The 22007-nt window shown below is 40.8% G+C and overlaps 1 protein-coding gene across 1 annotated transcript in view; it reads right to left on the bottom strand.

Annotated features, from left to right (window-relative positions):
• Positions 1–5309: 5309 nt before the first annotated feature.
• The window catches only part of ELP2 (elongator acetyltransferase complex subunit 2), a 48977-nt gene continuing 32279 nt past the window's right edge, over positions 5310–22007 (bottom strand). Inside the window, exons 15-22 of the mRNA XM_070452861.1 lie at positions 21556–21651; positions 21356–21413; positions 20712–20784; positions 14507–14699; positions 9933–10054; positions 8127–8260; positions 7511–7624; positions 5310–5910 (exon numbers count right to left, since the gene is read on the bottom strand). Coding sequence (XP_070308962.1) covers positions 5754–5910; positions 7511–7624; positions 8127–8260; positions 9933–10054; positions 14507–14699; positions 20712–20784; positions 21356–21413; positions 21556–21651 — 947 coding nt within the window. The 3' untranslated portion in view covers positions 5310–5753. The remainder of the gene's footprint in view (positions 5911–7510; positions 7625–8126; positions 8261–9932; positions 10055–14506; positions 14700–20711; positions 20785–21355; positions 21414–21555; positions 21652–22007) is intronic.

The following is a 22007-nucleotide window of genomic DNA, read 5'->3' as shown; positions in this document are numbered from 1 at the left end:
GTGGAGAAGGTTGGAGGCTGCCAATTACAATGAATCATATTTCCTGACAGGTAAAATGAGGGAGGATGTTTCAGAGGAGCTGAATTTGGTTTGGATGATGAAATTAGTGTTTCCTGCTAGAAATGAAATGCATACCTCGCCAACAATGAGAACAATAATCTAGATAACCTGGTACCAGAGAAATCAGAAGAGGGTCTGGTGGTCCAGTGGTTAAGAATCTGCCTTCCAATGCAGGGGACTCAGGTTCAATCCCTGTTCAGGGAACTAAGACCCCACATGCTGCAGGGCAGCTAAGCCCCAGCTCTGCAACTACTGAGCCCATGTACTCTGGAGCCCTCGAACCATAACTAAGACCTGATGCAGCCAAATAAATAAGTAAATATATGTATATATAATTTTTATTTATATATGTTAATTTTAAATATATATGTATTTTTAAGAAAAGGACCTGCACAGCAGGAAGTAAGAGAAACAGCAATGGAGCTGGTTCTCAGCAGAGCCTGGTAGGGTGGAAGTTCTGGTAGAAATAACTTGAGAGCAGTGGAAAGAAAGATCTGAAAACCCCAGGAAGCTCCCTCCCCTGGAGTGACAGGAGACCTTCTCTGTGAATAGAAGCTGAAAGGGCAGCTCAAAATCACCATGTTTGGGAACAAGCCTCTATTATATCCAAGTTCATGTCCAAAACAACCCCCTCCACCCCACCCAGTATTAGGCAGACCACTGGAGCGAAAGGGTGGGTGGACTCACAGCAGGCGTCTTCCTGAGGCCCTTTCCCTGGGGTCCTGGCTTCTGTCTGTTCATGCAAGGAGTGAATGAACAAGGCCAAACCACTCCCTTCTTGTTCCCCTCTGCGCTGTCATCTTCTTCCTGCTCTTTGTCCCCTCTTTATAACAGCAGGGCAGGGAAAGGGTTTGCTGCCAATTACTACGTTTACTCACTGGTGGCTTACACTGGAGAATGCCCCCCCACCAGTCAGCCGTGTTATCAAACCTATTCTTGAAATCAGCAACTATTTGACAGTACATGGTGCTAGATAAACTGTGCTAGATGCTATGGAAAGCAAATCAGATGCCCTGATGTTCAGGCTTTCATAGGCTTGTACACTTGGCTTTTACTGCCTAGCCGGCACCCACTGCCCCTGCGACTCTGCTTCGGAAAACAGCCCCGTGTGGTCCCAGTGGGGCTGCCTCTGCCCCCAGCCCCAGAACAGGTGATCTCACGCTCTTGCTACAGCAGGTGGGCAGGCTCCAGCTGCTCGGTGAGCTTGCCTCTGCCCACTGTGATTCGTCCAGAGGCTCACTCAGAGTGAAGTCAGGGTCTTCACCTTTAAAAGTTTATTCTTTTTTTTGGCCTTGTCGCATCTTGCAGGATCTTAGTTCCCCGACCCAGGGACTGAATCCAGACCCTTGGCAGGGAAAGCTCTGAGTCCTCACCACTGGACCACCAGAGAACTCTGAAGGGTTTATTCTTTTTGATGTGAATGAGCAAGGCAGTCTGTCACCTCAGGGGCTGCCCTCATCCCTCTCGTAGCCATGAGGAAGGGCAGCCTCAGCAGACTGACACGTGGAGAGGGCAGGGCTGAGAATCAGAGGAAGGGAAACGGCCCTGGTCAGACCACCCCTGTGCTTTGTCCTACCACTGGACTTCTATTACATGAGCTAATAATTCCCTGCATCTTTTTTGAGACAAACTTTTCTTATCACAGAAAGTATCTAATTGATACTGCTTAGGATATATGGGCTTCCCTTGTGGTTCAGACAGTAAAGAATCCGGTCGCAATGCAGGAGACCCAGGTTTGATCCCTGGGTCAGGAAGATCCCCTGGAAGGGAATGGCAACCCACTCCAGTATTCGTGCCTGGGAAATCCCATGGACAGAGAAGCCAGGTGGGTACAGTCCATGGGGTCACAAAGAGCTGGGCACAGAGAGACTAACACTAAGATACACATTAATAAAGATAGGAAGCAACCAAGGCCATAAAAGAAAATGAGAATAAAATACTATGAATTCAGAGAAAGAATTCTTGAAATGAGGGAAAATAAAGGCTCTGTGGAAAGGCTCTTTCCAGTAGTCATGTATGGATGTGAGAGTTGGACTATAAAGATAGCTGAGGACCAAAGAATTGATGCTTTTGAACTGTGGTGTTGGAGAAGACTCTTGGGAGTCCCTTGGACTGCAAGGAGATCCAACCAGTCCATCCTGAAGGAAATCAGTCCTGGGTGTTCATTGGAGGGACTGATGTTGAAGCTGAAACTCCACTACTCTAGCCACTTGATTCGAAGAGCTGACTCATTTGCAAAGACCCTGATGCTGGGACAGACTGAGGGCAGGAGGAGAAGGGGATGACAGAGGATGAGATGGCTGGATGGCATCACCAACTCAATGGATTTGGGTTTGGGTGGACTCCAGGAGTTGGTGATGGACAGGGAGCCCTGGCGTGCTGCGGTTCATGAGGTCGCAGAGTCAGACACGACTGAGCAAGTGAACTGAACTGAAAGGCTCTATGGAGGTGACACAAACTTAACTTTACTTAATTGTTAACAGTTACCAATTATTGGTGTCTTACTAAATTCAGACCTCGGGCTATCATTTTAATGCATTGGCTTATTTAATCCTCGAAACAACCCTACAAGGTAGTTACTTTTTATGAAATGAGACTAACATTTGTCTTCTCTTCCAGAATAAAGCAATTCACTTCTCAGCTAAGAACCACCTGCAATAAAGATTTCATTTCCCAGCCTCTCTTGAGTTACAGCTACAAGATAAAATTCAGGTCACAGAGATTAAGCAGAACTTGTGTGGACTTCCAAGTTTTCTTAAAGTTAGGGGCCTCTTATGCCTTCCTCCTTTCTGCTGGCTGGGATGCAAAGATCATGGCAGGAGGCCAAGCTGCCATCCTGGAGAGTGAGGAAGCCACACACCAAGGATGAGGGCAAAGAGCCTGGGTGCCCTGATCATGTTGCGAAGTCTCCCTCCCCAACCTGGCCTGCCTACCTAGATTCCTTTTTAGAGAGAAAACTTCGTTCGTGCAATAAGCCAAAAAGAATATTTTGCGTTTTCTTTCAGAGTTGAATCAAGGTCAGACTGACACATTAATATTATCTCCACTTACAGAGACGAGAAAAGTTTACCCAGACACATCCAGTGTGAGCAAGGGTTCAAACACAACTCTGATTCCTTACCTCTGGGTTCCAACCCTCACCCAGACTCCCTTGAGAAGTACACAGGATTTGTAGAGTGGGTAAGAAGGCCTTGCATTTTCCTTACAGACCGCCAGGATTTCCTGGCGTGGCGAGGACTTCTCCTTTAGGAGAGGATGATTCTGTCCTTCTGTTTTATCCCTGAATTGGCACAGTCTCCCCCCAATCCCATTCTGTCTTTGGAATCACTAACCACAGCTGCTTCCCCCGAGGCTGCTGCGAAGGCAGGGATTTAGCTCTTAGTTGTCCAAGATAAACACTGCCGGGAACACAACCCAACCACCTCTCCTCCATCCAGGAAAGTCCTGTAGGTCAGAAGAGACTGCTCAGACTGGCACTTGGCATCAATCTGAACTTTGATGCTGTAAATCAGGCAGAGAAATGAAATGATCAGGGCAAACCGGCATGGGTAGGTCCGGGATCCTGAAATACTCTTCAGCTCCTCCAGAGCAAAGCTGTAAGACTGTCCCTTTGCTTTAGATGTTATGAACTACCAGAGTATGGTTCAAAGTGTTCCCTGGGAAGAACAAATGAAGACCATCATGGACTTCCCACGTGGTCCAGTAGTTAAGAATCTGCCTGCCAATGCACAGGCCACAGGTTCAATCTCTGGTCTGGGAGGATCCCACAAGCCACAGAGCAACTAAGCCGGTGGGTCACAACTACTGAGCCAGTGCTCTAGAGTCCATGCTCCACACCAGCAGAAGCCACCACCACGAGGAGCTGGGGCACAGCTAGAGAAAGACTAGCAAAGACCCAGTACAGCAAGAATTTTTAAAAAGAAGATCATCATCGTAAAATTGCAATGTGTGTGTATGAAGCTCCTGGGAGCACTCACTGAAAACTGAATGACACAGATGCGTCAGGACAACTTGGGAAAACTATTTACAACTGGTAAAACAGTAACCATGAACTTGGCCTCCCCAAGGCCAGGGCTGCTTTCAGGAGAACTTAGGGTGTGCTGGAGAAGGTTCCAAAGGACTGTTAACTACACTTGAATCTGCTCTGAAGTCCCACACGCGAGGCAACTGAACAAACTACTGTGCGCCAATGGGGAGATCCAGATTCTTCCCCAGATCAGCAGAGAAATCACACTTTAGGGCATCCTGGTTTGAGGTTAAGATGCTGAGGTGCTCACTGCCTTGGTGCATACATGCTCACACGTGTGCTTACACACACCACTAAAGGTCTAAAACAAGTTTATAGAGATTCTGTAGTTCAGAACTGCATTGTCCAAATATGGGTACAGCCAGTAGCCCACAGGTGGCTAGCGGACACTTGAAATGTGGTCAGTCCACACTGAGATGGGTTCTAAATGTAAACTGCACTTTGTAGGATACAACAATTTCATATACAAGGGTAAAGTATCTCCGTAACTTTTTATATCGTCTTGTTAAAATGATCCTATTTGGGATATACTGGGTTAAAACAAATGGGTCATCAAAATAAATTACACCTTTTACTTTATGTCGGTACTAGAAGAATTTAAAGTACATAGGTGGCTCACACTGTATTTCTATTGGACTAAAAACAGCAGATAGTTCTGCTCTAAAAACTTTCATTTAGACTAAGTATCACTGAACTCCTCTGGAAGCAAAATGTCCTGTTAGATAACAGCATAAGCTCCCACCACTCCCTCTTCCGGCACATTTATTACGTACAGTGTGCGTTTAAGGGGCAGTCTGCCAGGCGGCTCGTTTCCATGCGGTCAGATGCCTCCAGCTTCGCAGGCTCTCCGCACCCTCTGAACCTCTCCCCACCCAGTTCCCGAGCGAGTGTTCAGCTCTGGTGGCCCACTTCCCAGACCTCCGCGGGCACACCCAATACTCTTTCTGGCATGTTCTTCTGTTCCTACTGCTCACTCCCCCTGGGGACATCCTTCACTCTCATGACTTCATCCTTCCTCTCATGATTCCTCCACGAGACCTCACAGAGTTTCAGATGATTCGGAACTCTACTTTCATCTGTCAGTTTAAATGCTGGGATGTTCTACTTTAAGTCAAACCCTGAAGGAACAGGAGAAGGGAGGGACTGCAGTTCAAACTCACAACCACCTGCCAAGTTCCTAGAATGGCTGGTATGCACTGGGAGGAAGGAATCAAGACCACAGTTTGTGTGTTCCGTTTATTTACAAAGACTGTTAAAATCTGGGTTTTATCTCTTTACTTTTTAGGTCCTCCCTCAGAAGAGGGCAGTAAATAATAAAATGTCCCAAACAGCAGCATATGAAAACAGAAAACAAAAATAACAGAATTAGGCAAATTTGGTCATGAAGAAAGCAGGGACAGAGGCTCTCAATCAGAAACACACAGATGCAGGTCTGAATCCCTGAAAGCATGGGTGAGGTTCTGAGAGTGTGTGCGTATATAAACATTTTGAGAAAAGAGTCTGCAGCTTCCATCTTATTTCAGAGGATCTGAGACTCATGTAAGGACTACTGCCACAAGGCTTAAAAACGAAACTCGATGCAAGTATGAGGTAAAGAAAGGCTGTCCATTTACACGCTGAACACTGTCAGACACTGATGGGCACACGCCTGCGTTCACTAAGCCCACTACAGCACACCCCTGTCGACTCTGTGTATCTTCACGGCGTGGTCTTCACCACAACTTGCAAACTGCAGCCATTCAGCACCCCCTCCTTCCTTCTGTTCAGGCTTTCCATTACAATTCTTCCAGCGTAATCTTTTGATAGCAAGTGTATGACTTTGGCTAAAACAAAGAGAGATCATGAGATGAACATATGCTACGACTATGAAACATTTTACTGGCTGCTCAATTCATATTAATAAAATTAGTATGCTCTTCCTATCAGTGTTGTTAACATAAATGGAAGTCAAAACCTGAACATCAAGATGCGCTATCACTAACAGTTTAGCAATTTTATTTTAACCTTGAAAACATCTTACTTACCGACCAAGGACACCACCAAAAACAGCAAGAAATAGATAATGCATTTCTGTCAAATTTTGCTTTAATGATCAGTGGAATTCAAGAAATGGCTATTGAAATTAAGTCTTTCAGGTAACATTACTACTAATTTGCTAACTGTAATGTTAGCAATCCAAATAATATAAAGTAAGTCAGGAATCAATTCTTGCAAATCCAAAGTCATCATAATGACACAAAAAAATTTTTTAATGAGAAATTCAAATTCTGTACATGCCCCCTGCCCGTGCTTTCTAAGGGGCTTCCTGGCAGTGTTGCGCTTTCAGGTCACGGAAGTGGTCTGGGCACCAGGCAGAGGCAGTGAGCACTGTGGGCAGGGCAAGGTGAAAGGAAGGGAAAGAAGGGAGGGGAGGCCGGCAAGAGAGAACATTTCAAATGCCTGAAATATGGAATTTCGTTGGCTACCTCTTAGGTAAGCCAGCAGCATGAACTGTTTCAACAGCCAAACCCAACCTCAGAGAAGTGGGAGTGAAGCCATGAGAAGCAGTGACAAATCAGATCTTATTTTAATATACTTAAATAAATACAATCATCATAAGCATTAACATGCTTTGCTGATAAGGAGACAAACTCCTCTGGAAGAAATAGCTTATACAATACATGTCTCTTGTCATCAAGCCAGTGACCTTCCTCATGGTGCTGTTGTTTGGAACTGTATTTGAAGTTATATTTTGGATAGTTTAAACATACGAATGCTGAAGAATCCTAAAAAAAAAATCTAACACAGAATGATGTGTGACATTTTTTGCAAGTCTCGTCTTTTCTAATGCATAAACGGGTGAAGTTGATTGACGAGTGATCCCTGCTGTCCAGGCAGGCTAGTTTGAGGAGGCGGTGATGAGCAGCAGGCGCTCTGAGCCACCAGAGGCAGCACCCAGGCCCAAGGCTCGGAGCCCTCGCTCCGCCTGAAGCGGGGTCACAGGGCTGGGAGCGGCACCTGGTGGTTTGCTCCATTTCAGGGGCTGAGCTGAAGTGTTCAAACATGAGATCTGGCTACCAAACACAGTCTATAATATTTCAAAAAAAATCACCAACATTCTGAATCAAATTTTCCTAAGATTCTACTGTGGTCACATTCTGAAACCCATCATTTTGAAATTCATTTTCATCTCCAATGTGTTATCTCTAAAGATAATATCAGGCAAACAAGCCATGTGGTCAAATAAACTGTTTAAAAATAAGTGCAGTATAGTAACAAATGTCAATTTCAAGAGACTGTCATAAAACACAGAGGTACCAATTGGAGATAAGCACCAGGAATGGATTTGTATTCTTCTCCACACAACTGAGGCATGAGATTTGCTGCTAAAGACTCCAACGATGTCTATCTGATCCGGTGGAAGCAAAAACAGGAAAGAAATACCTTTGACTTGTTTCTACACAGCGGATCCAGTCGTTTATTTCTGGAACTTGATCGGTCTTTTTCCAGGAGTATAAACAAATCTTTCCACACTCTAATCCTACTGCAACCACGTATCTGTTTTTGAGAGAAGGGTGAGACTGATTAATTTAGCATGAGTTTCTTCAGGGTTCCCGACTACCTCTGGCTGAAAGGACTCTGTTCGGACCCAGGACCCAGCGCGCTGCTCTGCTGTGCACTAGAGAAGCTGCCTCTCCATCAGGGGTGCACAGTTCTACTTCTGTCCCTGGTGGGCAAGGCCCGGGAGCCAGCGCTTCCCTGGCTGGCTGTGGGGCCCTCAGGCTACTAAAGATACTTGTTACAGAGAAATATCATCATCTACCATTTGGTAAAATAAGAACCTTTGAGCCACATTCCCCATCTCTATTTCACCACTCTAAATACCATCAAGTTCTATCAATCTAGAAATTCTTTTGAGAAACATAAGCATTATTTAAAAAAATAGTTAACTTGGAAGCTGAAAGAACCCACAGGAGATTAAAGTATAAGAGGGTTATACATTGAGACTAAGTGGTCTTCTTAAAGAAACATGAGATGAGGCCCCCACACCGAGACTGACCGTTGGGAAAGGTTAAGCAGCGGGCAGACGCTGACGGCGGTCACAGCTCCACCCACGTCCAGTACGGAGGAGCAGGGCCCGATGCTGTGCTCGATGGCGTCGTCGCTGGAGTCGCACTCACCCCAGACAACCACCTAGCACAGACAGATCAAACTCTGTAACGCTTTCTCTCTGCAAGGTTTCTGTTAATGGCAATGCATTAAGAGTTTCAATGGCATAGGTGACACTATGAAATTTTTTAATTCATAATTTTCATTTGTGATCCAGGACTTCTGAGCATTTCAAGCATCACAGAGAAGCCACGGTGTAGCAGATACAAGTCTGAGATCTCAACTACCCAAGTGTGCTGGGCCAAACTCGACTGTCCCTGCCCAGAGGCCTGCTCTTTATACTAAGGAAACCAGCTCTGATCCAGTGAGATTCGGTCCACCGAGGTGCCTATGCATTCCAAGTAATTACCTCAAAATGTATGAAACCAACCAAGTCCCTGGCTCTTCCTCTACACCCCACCCCGGTTCAGAGAATCAGCTCAGCTCTCAGGAGGCCCCAACCTTGATGATACTAATCTAAGAAATGAGGCTTTCTTGGAAGCTCAGGCCTCGAAGGGGTGTGAACAGTCACAAAGAAATGGAGAACACAGTGAAACAGACAAGAGCTGCAACTTTAGGACCAAAGAGACACTCTGAGCAGAAGACTCTGCCCAGGCAAGCAGAAAGGTATTCCTGAGACTGCCTGATGGACGATGCTTCGTCCATTTCAGCCATGACCTGTCTCTGAGTCACAGCTGGGTCGTCTGCTGCGGGGCCTGACCGTGGAGGGCGGGAGCAGCCCTGCTGCCTTGCAGAGTAGGAAGAGAAATGCCGGGGAGACACCGATAGGCCAGCGAGAGGGGCGAAGGGCTGAGAGAGTGTGTCAGAGGCCGACACTTCCGTGTCACTGAGTAACATGCCCTCAGACCTCTGCTTCAGTAATACCACGATTAGGACTGAGAGGGCAGGAGAGGAAAGGAGACGCTCAGGCGCCTCAGACCTCTAGTCTGCAGCAACTGCAGAGAAGGAAAGGATATATATAAATTTTTTTAACATTTTAAAATAACTTTTATTTCTAATCACAGTTACACACAGAATTTTTAATAGTAAGAAGTAACAAATGATATATTGGAAATGAAAATTTCCATTCAAACTCCCCAACCCACCCCATCAACATCCTCATCCACCTAATCACCTTCTCTTTATAGCCATGCTGTTTAGTTGCTCAGTTGTGTACAACTCTGTGATCCCATGGATGTTTTAAAGAGTACGAACACTAGAGGAAAGACAGGGCCAAGCAAACATTTCCCAGAGAACAAGGGCAAGGGGCAAGGCCAAAACCCTATTGCTAGCTCACTTATCCTGATTTTTTTCAAAGTTTGGGACACACACACTCATACACCCCACCTCCTCCAATGAATGAAAAGGTAAAACAATTATTCACAGAATTTAAAATTCATACAAGTATGGAAAAGAAAAGTATGGATAGTCTTAACCCATTTCATTGACTACTTTTCTCCCACTGGGGCCATCTGATATTAGTAATGAGTCTGAAGAGTCTCCTCTGTAGGTGATATTTCAGAGACATGTATTTATAGAATTTAACAAATAAGAAAAGTCTTTTTATGTATGCATATGAAAAATACAGGAGGGAATACATAAACTGATTTTAAAAACCATATTAGAAAATTAGGATTATGTGTTTTTTTTTAATCCAAAGATACCTGTAATATTATTATCTTACATTTGAAAAAATAAAAAGTTAAAAAAAAATTACCTTTCTGTCCCGACTTCCAGTAAAGAAATACTTGCCATCCGGACTCCAATCACAAGACCAAATAATCCTGCTGTGCACAGCAGTGACTTTGTTAGTGAAGGCAAAGAGGCTGAAGACTGGGTCTGAAAGAAACACATTTATGCACTACTCTCAAATTGAGAAACCTGGTTTTTCCTTGTTAGAAAGTTATGTTTAAGTGTCATATAAATCATGTAATTTAGTCATCAATTTATACACATAAATGGATGTCTTTTACAACAGATCAAGGCCAGGGAGCAGACCCCTCACCAGAAGACTATGGGAATACATTCACTTTTCTAGTAGGAAATGATATTATACTGATTAGTCACTCTTTAGTGATTGATGTGAACTCTTTATCGCCAAATTCAGACTTAAATTGAAGAAGAGTACGGAAAACCACTAGATCATTCAGGTATAACCTAAATCAAACCCCTTACAATTATACAGTGTAAGTGACAAACAGATTCAAGGGATTAGATCTGATAGACAGAGTGCCTGCCTGAAGAACTATGGATGGAGGTTCGTGACACTGTACGAACAGGAGGCAGTGATCAAGACTATCCCCAAGAAAAAGAAATGCAAAAAGGCAAAATGGTTGTCTGAGGAGGCCTTACAAACAGCTATGAAAAGAAGCAAAGCTAAAGGTAAAGGAGAAAAAAGAAAGATATACCCATCTGAATGCAGAGTTCCAAAGAACAGCAAAGAGACATAAGAAAGCCTTCCTCAGTGATCCGTGCAAAGAAATAGAGGAAAACAATAGGATGGGAAAGATCAGTGATCTCTTCAAGAAAATTAGAGATACCCCTTTTCATGCAAAGATGGGCACAATAAAGGACAGAAATGGTATGGATGTAACAGAAGCAGAAGATATTAAGAAGTGGCAAGAATACACAGAAGAACTATACAAAAAAGATCTTCATGACCCAGAAAAATCACAATGGTGTGATCACTCACCTAGAGTCAGACATCCTGGAATGTGAAGTCAAGTGGGCCTTAGGAAGCATCACTAAGAACAAAGCTAATGGAGATGATGGCATTCCAGGGGAGCTATTTCAAATCCTGAAAGACGATGCTGTCAAACTGCTGCACTCAATATGCCAGCAAATTTGGAAAACTCAGCAGTGGCCACAGGACTGGAAAAGGTCAGTTTTCATTCCAAACCCAAAGAAAGGCAATCCTAAAGAATGCTCAAACTACCGCACAACTGCACTCATCTCACACACTAGTAAAGTAATGCTCAAAATTCTCCAAGCCAGGCTTCAAACAGTACGTGAACCATGAACTTCCAGATGTTCAAGCTAGATTTAGAAAAGGCAGAGGAACCAGAGATCAAATTGCCAACATCCGCTGGATCATTGAAAAAGCAAGAGAGTTCCAGAAAAACATCTACTTCTGCTTTATTGACCATGCCTTTGACTGTGTGGACTACAACAAACTGTGGAAAATTCTTCAAGAGATGGGAATACCAGACCACTTTGACCCACCTCTTGAGAAATCTGTATGCAGGTCAAGAAGCAACAGTTAGAACTGGACATGGAACAACAGACTGGTTCCAAATCAGGAAAGGAGTACATCAAGGCTGTATATTGTTACCCTGCTTATTTAACTTGTATGCAGAGTATATCATGGGAAACGCTGAACTGGGTGAAGCACAAGCTGGAGTCAAGATTGCAGGAAGAAATGTCATAAAGCTCAGATATGCAAATGACACCACCCTTATGGCAGAAAGTGAAGAACTGAAAAGCCTCTTGATGAAAGTGAAAGAGAAGAGTGAAAAAGCTGGCTTAAAACTCAACATTCAGAACACTAGGATCATGGCATCTGGTCCCATCACTTCATGGCAAACAGATGGGGAAACAGTGGAAACAGTGACAGACTTTATTTTCTTGGGCTCCAAAATCACTGCAGATGGTGACTGCAGCCATGAAATTAAAAGACGCTTGCTTCTTGGAAGGAAAGTTATGACCAACCTAGACAGCATATTAAAAAGCAGAGACACTACTTTGCCAACAAAGGTCCGTCTAGTCAAGGCTATGGTAGTCATATATGGATGTGAGAGCTGGACTATAAAGAAAGCTGAGCGCTGAAGAACAGATGCTTTTGAACTGTGGTGTTGAAGAAGATTCTTGAGTCCCTTCGACAGCAAGGAGATCCAGCCAGTCCATCCTAAAAGAAATCAGTCCTGAATATTCATTCGAAGGACTGATGCTGAAGCTGAAACTCCAATACTTTGGCCACCTGATGCAAAGAACTGACTCGCTGGAAAAGACCCTGATGCTGGGAAAGATTGAAGGCAGGAGAAGAAGGGGACAACAAAGGATGAGATGGTTGGATGGCATCACCAACTCAATGGACATGAGTTTTAGTAAGCTCTGGGAGTTGGTGATGGACAGGGAGGCCTGGCGTGCTTCAGTCCATGGTGTCACCGAATCGGATACGACTGAGCGACTGAACTGAACTGACTGATGTAAAACATCTTCTGGACACTTAACTAAAAGTTCAGTTGATGCCTACAGAAGAAGCCTCAAGAAATTTAACTTACTCAGGAAGTAGTCAGATCTGTGTATTAAGCTATGGAAAAAAGAATAATGCACCCTTAAACAATGTAAACAAACAAACTTAAAAAAATCTTTTCCTTTGTAAGATTCTAAGTGTAGGGTAACTAACTTCTAGCCCTCACAGGAACTAAAACCTAAATGACCTAACTGTATATCGAGGGAAGACTAATGTATCTATTAATCAACAATCCACAAAGATATAACACATTATAATATAGATTTGTTATTAGCCTCACTTTAATTTTAAAAAGTAAAGTATACATGTTAGGAAATCACTGGTTGCAAATGAAATCAGTCTGTTTTAACATATACTGCTCAGTATCTGTCATAGTACTTGGTATTCTCTAAAATATAAAAAACCCAAAGAACTGAAAACATCGTAAGTCAAATTGATACAGGTTTTAATTGATGAAAAAATTAAAAGCAGCATTAAACAACACAAAAGTACTTTAATAACTGTTTTGTTTGTAAAATGAGCAGTGGCCCCTAGGAAAAATGTGGAATGTATATCTGAGTTTGCCATTGCATAAGTAAATCCCTTCCTATTAGATTAAGGGGTGCATCTATCACATAAATTCTTAATGTTGTAGGTTGGCCTTTTGGTCTATCATATGTGTAGATTTGAATATTTTGATAAATTTCTTGTACTTTGGCTTGAGAAATTCCTGCAATTTGGCAAGAGACCTTTTGTATAGGTCAGGATTTGGGCCAAAATAGTTTGGAAATGATAATATTAGACCCAGTGCTGAGGGTCCAGAAAATCTTTTACCATTAATTTTGATATTTATATTTGGTCGGACATATTTAAATAACAATGATGTCCATAAGGATTGTTTTTGATCTGTATTACCAAATCTGCCTCTCCGTACATTAGTAGAGAAGTTAATAGAAGTGTAAGGCAAAAGAAGTAATTGAGCAATTTTGTCCCCCCTTTTGAATTGCCATAGAATCTGAGCTGACATCATAATTTGAATTTCTCCTTTATAATTTGAATCAATTATTCCACGCCGAACAGTAATTCCTTTAGAAGCCAAATTAGATCAGCCCTGTAAAAGCCTGAAGGTTTGTGGGGGCAGGGGTCCAAAAACTCCAGTAGGTACTCTAGAAGGGACTGCTTAAGGGTAAAGGAAAAAATCATTTAGGGCTGGTATATTAATGGCAGCACTGCTGGACGTTGAGGGTTTGAGGGAAAAGATAGAATTTGCCCCTCTTTTTTGTTGTAGGGGACCTGGGATCTAAACAACACAAAAGTACTTTAAACACTCTCTAGAGTCTCACTGAAACTAGAAGAAGAATCGGCTATGCTCTAAGTACACAAAGGAAACTTTTTTTTCCTTTTCAGTGTTTTTTCATTTTATGCCAGGTCCAAAGTAGAAGGCAGGTAGGTGTGTTAACATCTTGCCCAGGGGTCATGTTATTCACAAATATTAGTTCCTCGGTCATGTCCAACTCTTTACAACTCCATGGTCTGCAGCCTGCCAGGCTGCTCTGTCCATGGGATTCTCCAGACAAGAATACTGGAGTGGGTAGCCATTCCCTTCTTCAGGGGATCTTCCTGATCCAGGGATCAAATCTGGGTCTCCTGCATAGCAGGCGGATTCTTTACCATCTGAGCCACCAGGGAAGCCAAGTGGATGTCTAAATTATCAGTGTGAAAGAGGTGGATAATTTAACTGTATACTCATTATTTCTGTCCCATAAAATCCTCAGTATATATCATCCATTTGGTTTAAAGGTGGCATTCTGTAACCATCTGCAAAGTCTAAATTTTGTACATACAGATTTTCATGCTTCTTTAACCGAGATATTTGAAAACATTATCATCCTTACAAGGAAGGTCAAGTCTTCCTCAACTGTCACAAAACTCTGAAAGACTCCCAGTAACCAGACTATGGCCTTCACCCTGTTATCATTTCACTTTACCCAGAGCCGCTCAAAGTGGGTACATGGACATAACTGTCTCACTAGTACTCTTCCCAGCCAGGAGCTGTTTACCTAACTCGGGTGGGATTATGTCCTGCCTCTTCCACAGTGACCAGGTTCGATCTCTGGAAACAGCGAGTAAGAACTTGTCATCAGGAGAGAAGGCCATCTGTGTGACAGTCAAACTGTGGAAGATTAAATTCTGCACCTGCTTCCAAGATGCAGTGTTCCAGAGAATGATTGCGGCATGCTCTTTCTTGGCTGCCTGTAGGACAGAGATGAAACAATAAAGCAATGTGAGTGAAATAAACTGGAAAAAACAAACAAAACCACTTTTCAAAGTAACACACTGCTTCTACAGGATTCTTCATGTATCTGCATAAATAAAAACCACAAATTCTGAGAAGATACTATAAATTCTATAACAAGGTGTAACCCCTGAGAAGAGATAGACTGGGATTAGAAATGACAAATGATTAGAGACTGGCAGTGGAATCAGAATTTTAAAAATTGTAATTAACATACAATATTTTACCTTGTTATTGACTATGTTCCCTATGTGCACCTTACATCCCTGTGACTTATTTTGAAACTGTGAATTATTGTGTAACTGCAAGTTTATACCTCTTAGACCCCTATTTCCATCATCCGTCCACCCCGCCGAAAACACCCTGTCTGTTCCCTGTATCAACGAACCTGCTTCTGTTTTGTTTGTCCATTTGTTTTGGTTTTTTGGATTCCACATATAAATGAAATCATTGTCTTTCTCTGTCTGACTTATTTACTTATTTCACTTAGCATAATACCCTCCAGGTCTATCCATGGTGCCACAAATGGAAAGATTTCATTCTTTTTTTTAATGGCTGGGTAATACTGCACATTCAAGTGTGCATACACCCCACCCCTTCCTAGTCATTCCTTTATCAACAGACACTTTGGCTGCTTCCATATCTTGTCTATTGCAAATAAAGCTACAATGAGCATAGGGGTATATTTATCTTTATAAATTATCATTTTTGTTTTCTTTGGATAAATACCCAAAAGCAGAGTTGCTGGATCATATGGTATAGTTCTATTTTAATTTTTTGAGGAGCTGCCATACTATTTTTTCAAGTATGTATTTTACATAATTTTACAAGTATGTATTGTATTTTTACAAAATACATTTCTGCATTAACTGTGTAATTAGTAGTTAAGAGACTTTCACTTCTGGTCCATAAGAAGTAACAGGGACCAGAGTTACTATCTTGTATGAAAAAAACTAAAGATCAAACAAAATACATGAAACAATGGCACTCCAAAATACTCGATGTCTGGCAACAATGAAGAGCTACCCCTAAGGGACAAAAAGAATCACAGAGTAGGAAAAATAAAAAAACAAAAGAACATCACTGAACCCTATGACAACATCAAGCAGCCAAATATAGGTGTTAACTATGCTCTGCAAAAGGATGAAAAGAAAAAACACTTAAAAAGCTAATGGCCCTCAAATTTGATGAAAACAATAAACCAAAGATCCAAGAAGTTCAATAAAACTCAAGCACAAGAAACAAGAAGACAATTATACCAACAATCAAATTGTTTAAAACCAGTGATAAACAAGAAATTGCACATGGAGGGGAAAAAACCGATTACTGAGCAACAAAGAAAAATTACACTGGACTTCTCATCCAAAGCAACGCAAGTCAGAAGAAAATAAAACAACATTTTTAAAGTACAGAAAGGAAAACAAACAATTCTTTACCTACCATAAGTACAGTTTAAAAATGAAGGAGACATATATATTTCCAGGCAAGCAAAAACGGAAAAAATTCCTAACCAGCAGAACTACATTACAAGAAATGCTAGAGAATATCCTGCAGGCAGAAGGAAAATTATATCTGATGGAAAAACTTTTTTTTATTTAAATCTCAATTATCTCTAATTGATTATTAAAGCAAAAATAATAGTACCATGGGATTTCTGTAAAGAAGCAAAATGTACAAAAACAATATCACAAAGTAGGAAGAAATGAAAGTATACTTATTTTCTCATGAACAGTGCAATATTACTTGATGATAAACTGTGGTAAAGACACATACTATAAACTGTGAAACCACCAATAAAATAACACAATGAAGAATTGTATCTGCTAAACAAAAGAAATGGAATTATAAAAAGTAATTATTTCACCAAAATTAAGTAAAATGGATCAAAGAACAGATGGATTAAACAGAAAACAAATGGCAAAATGATAAAGTAAATCTATCATATCAATTATTACATTAAATTCAAATAGTCTAATAAACACCCCTATTAAAATGAAAGATTATCAGGATAAGAAAAACATAAGATCCAACTATATGCTGCCTCCAAGAAATCCACTTGAGATAAAAGTTAACAAATAACTTAAAAGTAAAATGATGAAAAAAGACACATAACTCAAGCACTACTCAAAAGAAAGCCGGGGAATTCCTGGCATCTAAGGTAAGGACTCCATGCTTTCACTGCAGGTGACATGGGTTCAATCCCTGTTCAGGGAAATAAGATGGTACAAGCCTCGCAGTGTGGCCAATAAAAGAAAGCAAGCTGGAGTGGCTATATTAACATCAGACAGAGTGGATTTCAGAGCACAAACTATTATCAGAAATAGAGTTTCATTTCATAATAAAAAACTAATCAGTTAATTAAGACAACATAATGATCATAAATGCTTTGGATCTAACAACAGAGCTTCAAAACACACAGAGTACAAACTGAACGCACTGCAAAGATTAAAAGACAAGTTCATAATTGTCATCAGAGATTTCAAAATGCCACTCACAAAAGAACCAAATGAGCAAAGACAGTAATACTATCAACCAATATAAGTCATATTTTTCAGAACACTCCACCCAACAGAAACAGAATCCACCTTCTTCAAGAGAACATGGAAATTTACCAAGATTAAATTTCAAATGATTGAAGCTATACTCTACCTTTTAAACAAAATGAAATTAAATCAGAAATCAGTAACAGAAAGATATCTTAAAAATACTCAGTATGTGGAAATTAATGTATTTCAAAATAACCTATAGCTAAAAAATAAAAGATGGAATAAATTAGAAAGTATTTTTAACTGAAGGAAAATGAAAACACAACATACCAAAATTTGCAGAATGCCTCAAAAGCAATACTTAGAGGAAAACTTAACAGTGCTAACACCTATCCAGAAGCCAGGATTGAGGGCTGGGTGAAATGGGTGAAGAGTCAAAAGGTACAAATGCCCAGCTACAAATAACTAAGTCAGGGGGACATAATGTATAGCGCGGCAATTATCATCAACACTGCACTGCATATTTGAAAGTTGCTGAGATCTTAAAAGTCCTCAGCACAAGAAAAAACTTTTTCTTCTAATTATGTATGATGATGGATTTTGGCTATGGGGGATCACTTCCCAATGTAAACAAACGTCGAATCATTATGCTGTACACCTGAAACTAATACAATTTTATATATGTCAGTTACACCTCAATAAAAATGATTTTTAAAAATGCATATACATATAGATCATGAGCAGGAATGCAAAGCTGGTTCAACATCTGAAAAATCATTCAATGTAATTCATCATATTAATAAATTAAAAGGGAAAAAACATATGACATGTCAACAAAGAAAAAAATTTGACAAAATCTAACATCCATTCTTGATAAAAACTCTGCAAACTAGGAACTGTAGTGAGATTTTGCAACCTGAATTAGAATTATTCTAATTATTCTGAGTTATTCTGAATTATTATTCTAATTATGAATTAGAGTCATAATGCACAGCAAATATCATGCTTAATAATGTAGATCTGTGAGTCAGGTGAAGGTACTTCGATTCTACACAAGAAGCACAAACTCAATACAGAACAAAATTGATAAATTAGACTTCACCAAAACATAAATTTCTGCTCTCTGAAAAAACACTGCTAAGAAAATGAAAAGGCAAGTCACTGGTGAAAATTATCTACATAGCAAATATCTGATAAAGGAGTATCCAGTGTATACAAAGAACTTTTCAAAATTCAGTAATATGAAAACAATACAATAGAGAACTGGGCAAAAGATTTGAACAGATACTTCAACAAAGAAGATACACAGACGGAAAACTAGCACATGAAAAAATTCTCAACATCACTAATCATCAGCGAAATGCAAATTGCAGGTACAGTTAGGTATTACAAAAGCATCAGAATGGTAAAAGTTAAAAACACTGACAAGATCATGTATTGCTGAAGGTGTGGAGCACCTGAAACTCTCATACGTTGCCAGTGGGACTGTAATGTAGTACAACCACTTTGGAAAACAGTTTGTTACTTTCTTAAAAATTTAAATATCTATCTACCATACTCAGCAATTCCACTCATATGTACTTGCTCAAGAGACATGAAAGCATATTCTATGCAAAGACTTGTACACAAATGTTTATAACTGCTTTACTGGTATAAGTCCCAAAATGGAAATCACCTAACATTAAGTGAATGGATCAACAAACTGTAATGTATATGTAAAAGGGAAGATGATTCAGAAATAAAAAAGTGAAAAATTAACTGACACGTGCAACAACATGGATGAATCTCAAATTGTGATAAATGAAAGAAGCTAGACAAAAAAAGTACAAGCTGTAATTCCATTTATACAAAAATTTAGAAAATTAAACTACTCTATCATGATAAAAAAGCAGATTAGTGGTTTACTAGGGATAGGGGCGGGCTTCCCTGGTGGCTCAGATGGTAAATAACCTCCCTGTAAAGCGGGAGACCTGGGTTCGATCCCTGGGTTGGGAAGAGCCCCTGGAGAAGGGCATGGCAACCCTCTCCAGTACTCCTGCCTGGAGAAGCCCTGTGGACAGAGGAGCCTGGCGGGCTACGGTCCATGGGGTCACAAAGAGTTGAACAGGACTGAGTGACTAAACAGCACAGCACAGGATTGGGGGTTGATGGTATCTTCACTATCATGATGGTGGTGATGATTTCACAGGTGTAAACATATGTCAAAATTTATCAAACTGTCCAACTTTCAAAGTGCAATTTATAGTACACTTTATTGCTATTCATTTGCTAAGTCGTGTCCAACTCTTTGCCATCCCATGGACTGCAGCAGGCTTCCCTGTCCTCCACAATCCCCCAGAGTTTGCTCAAGTTCATGTCTATTGAGTCGGTGATGCTATCTAACCATCTCATCCTCTGCTGCCTTCTTCTCCTTTAGTACACTCATGACATCTAAATAAAACAGCTACAGAATGTTAGCTTAAAAGAGAAATGCCCATACTTGTTACAAGTGAGCCAACTTGAAAAGGAGAAAATAATTATATGGTTAACAGCGCTCTATGACACAAAAAAAGTTTGCTCAACAGAAGCACAGCTGTTATTGCTATTATTCCCTATTCTTCCCAAAGGCCCCTGTATTAACAGAAAGAAGAATTCTCAGGACCACCCTCACAAAGAGGACAATAAACAGAGGGGTGGGGGAAGAGGAGCATGACACTATTTCTTAGGATGACCCTCAACTCAACACAGGCAAACAGCAAGAAGCCACAGCAAGAGCACGGATAAAAAACAAACATACAGAAAGAAAACCAAAAACAAAGAAACCCAAAGGTGGCCATCCAGGTGGGCAGCTCTCACCATCATGCTTAAAACAAGTAAATAAATGTATTTTCTTGTTTAAAACAAGTAGACAAATTTGAGGAAATTCAAAGGAATATGTGAGTCTCAGATCCTTCACATAATCCTCCACAGTATATAAATACTGAAGAGCAAGTTCAAGATCATTCTCCCAGGCCAATGTCTCAAGTGCACAATTCTGCAGAGCCACCTGCTGGTGGCTCGCTGAGCGGGCTGGCCCCCTGCCTCACCATGGCATGGGGCAAGGGACTCGACTCCCTTAGGTCAGCACCCAGAGTGGCCCCGAGAAATGGTCAGATCGAATGCACACGGGGTTTTGCCTTCCCCTGTGTCTCCAGGGCTCCCATTACTAAAAATTTTTATTACATTTTAGGTCTAATTTTCAGATATTTGATTAAATAGCTTTTGAGTAGGGGAATACTCGGCTCAAGCCAAGTACTGAAAAACAAAAATGTGCAGCTGAGACAGATTTAAAAGGCAACTGCAAGCTTTTGCAGAGACAGGTGGAAAAGAGGCAGAGAAAGCAAGATTGAGAAAAATCAGGCACCTGTGGCCTTTCATGTTGAATTCTGCCTGCATCACTAAGCTTGCAGGAGCCTGATTTAAATAACCTGTGACCAAGCAGAATAGAAAAGTAACATTCCCTACCTTACAAGCTGAGGCAAGCAGAGTCTTTGAATTGCTACAAGCAACACAAAATATTTCATAGCCATGTCCATATCTAAAATTCAAAAAGAGAAAATGGATGACCCCTGTATTATGAAATGTATCTATTCTCATGCTGCAAAATTTTTAATGTGAAAAGATTAACTTTAATCTCTCTAGCTAACACACAGTTCTTTTAAGAAACATTTCTGTAAAGCAGATAGTAGAGAAAAATCTAACTTCCTAGCAATAATATAACTTATTCAAACTACTAAATTAAATACAAGTTTCCACCCCTAGCCAGTCAGTACAATAAATATTAACAACAAATCACAGAAAGGTTCAGATAGGGAATCACTGTAGGGGAAAAAAAAAAAAAAAATATATATATATATTTTAAATGGTGCTATGCCTCTCTACTTTAAAAAATCAAAACCAATAAATCTAGTAACTATAATACACAGCATTATAAAAACCTAAGTAAAGCTTGATTCTCACCCCTTATGAAGGCAACCAAGAGATCTTTAGATCTGGGGGTGGGGGAATGTAGCTAAGAGAAAAGCAAAAGAGAAAACCAAATTTTGGGGGGCGGAATATCACAAGTTAGGATAGAATCAGACCAAACAGCTAACTGTAGTTTAACTTACAGTTTTTGAACTTCAGGCCACAAAGTATTTTGCAGCAGATGGTCCTCAGTGGGAGGTTCTATAATAAATTTACAGTGTTGCAGTTAATTTTCCTATTTTCATGCAAGTGAATTCTGCAGCACGTATTTAGGTCAGCAGTGACAGATACCACACTATGTGTGCTAATAATTCTAGTAAACCATACTTTTGCCTTTTCTTACCAGTAAGTAAGGAGGGTTGGAAGGCCACCTGGTGATACTCGAAACCAGCACTATTTAACAGCTCCTCTTCATCAGAAGGCTGAGAAGCCATATCTCCTAGTTTAAAAGAAGTATCAACATCATGAACATGGTCCCATCTTTATGTCTCCTACACACATCTGTTAAGGCCACCAGTGAGAAAGTGGTGGCACATCAAGAGAGGGTAATTCAACTGTATTCACGTGATTGCAAAGCCAAGGGTATTTCCACTACTCTGGTATTTTCCATATGTGCTGTGGTCAATCTCACAAAAATTCCTCCCTTTTCCTTTGACCGAATATTTCCCAAACTTTTTATAAACTATGGAACACATTTTTCAGGCAACCCACATTAGTATCTGGGGTTGTAAATGCTCCATGAAATACACTTTGTAAAAGCAGCACCTATTTCAGGGTATGCAAGGGTACACAGAG

The sequence above is a fragment of the Odocoileus virginianus genome, chromosome 22 (assembly GCF_023699985.2).
Source record: "Odocoileus virginianus isolate 20LAN1187 ecotype Illinois chromosome 22, Ovbor_1.2, whole genome shotgun sequence".
Taxonomy (NCBI): domain Eukaryota; kingdom Metazoa; phylum Chordata; class Mammalia; order Artiodactyla; family Cervidae; genus Odocoileus; species Odocoileus virginianus.
The sequence above is the reverse complement of the archived record's forward strand: the minus strand, read 5'-3'. Positions and strand labels throughout refer to the sequence as shown.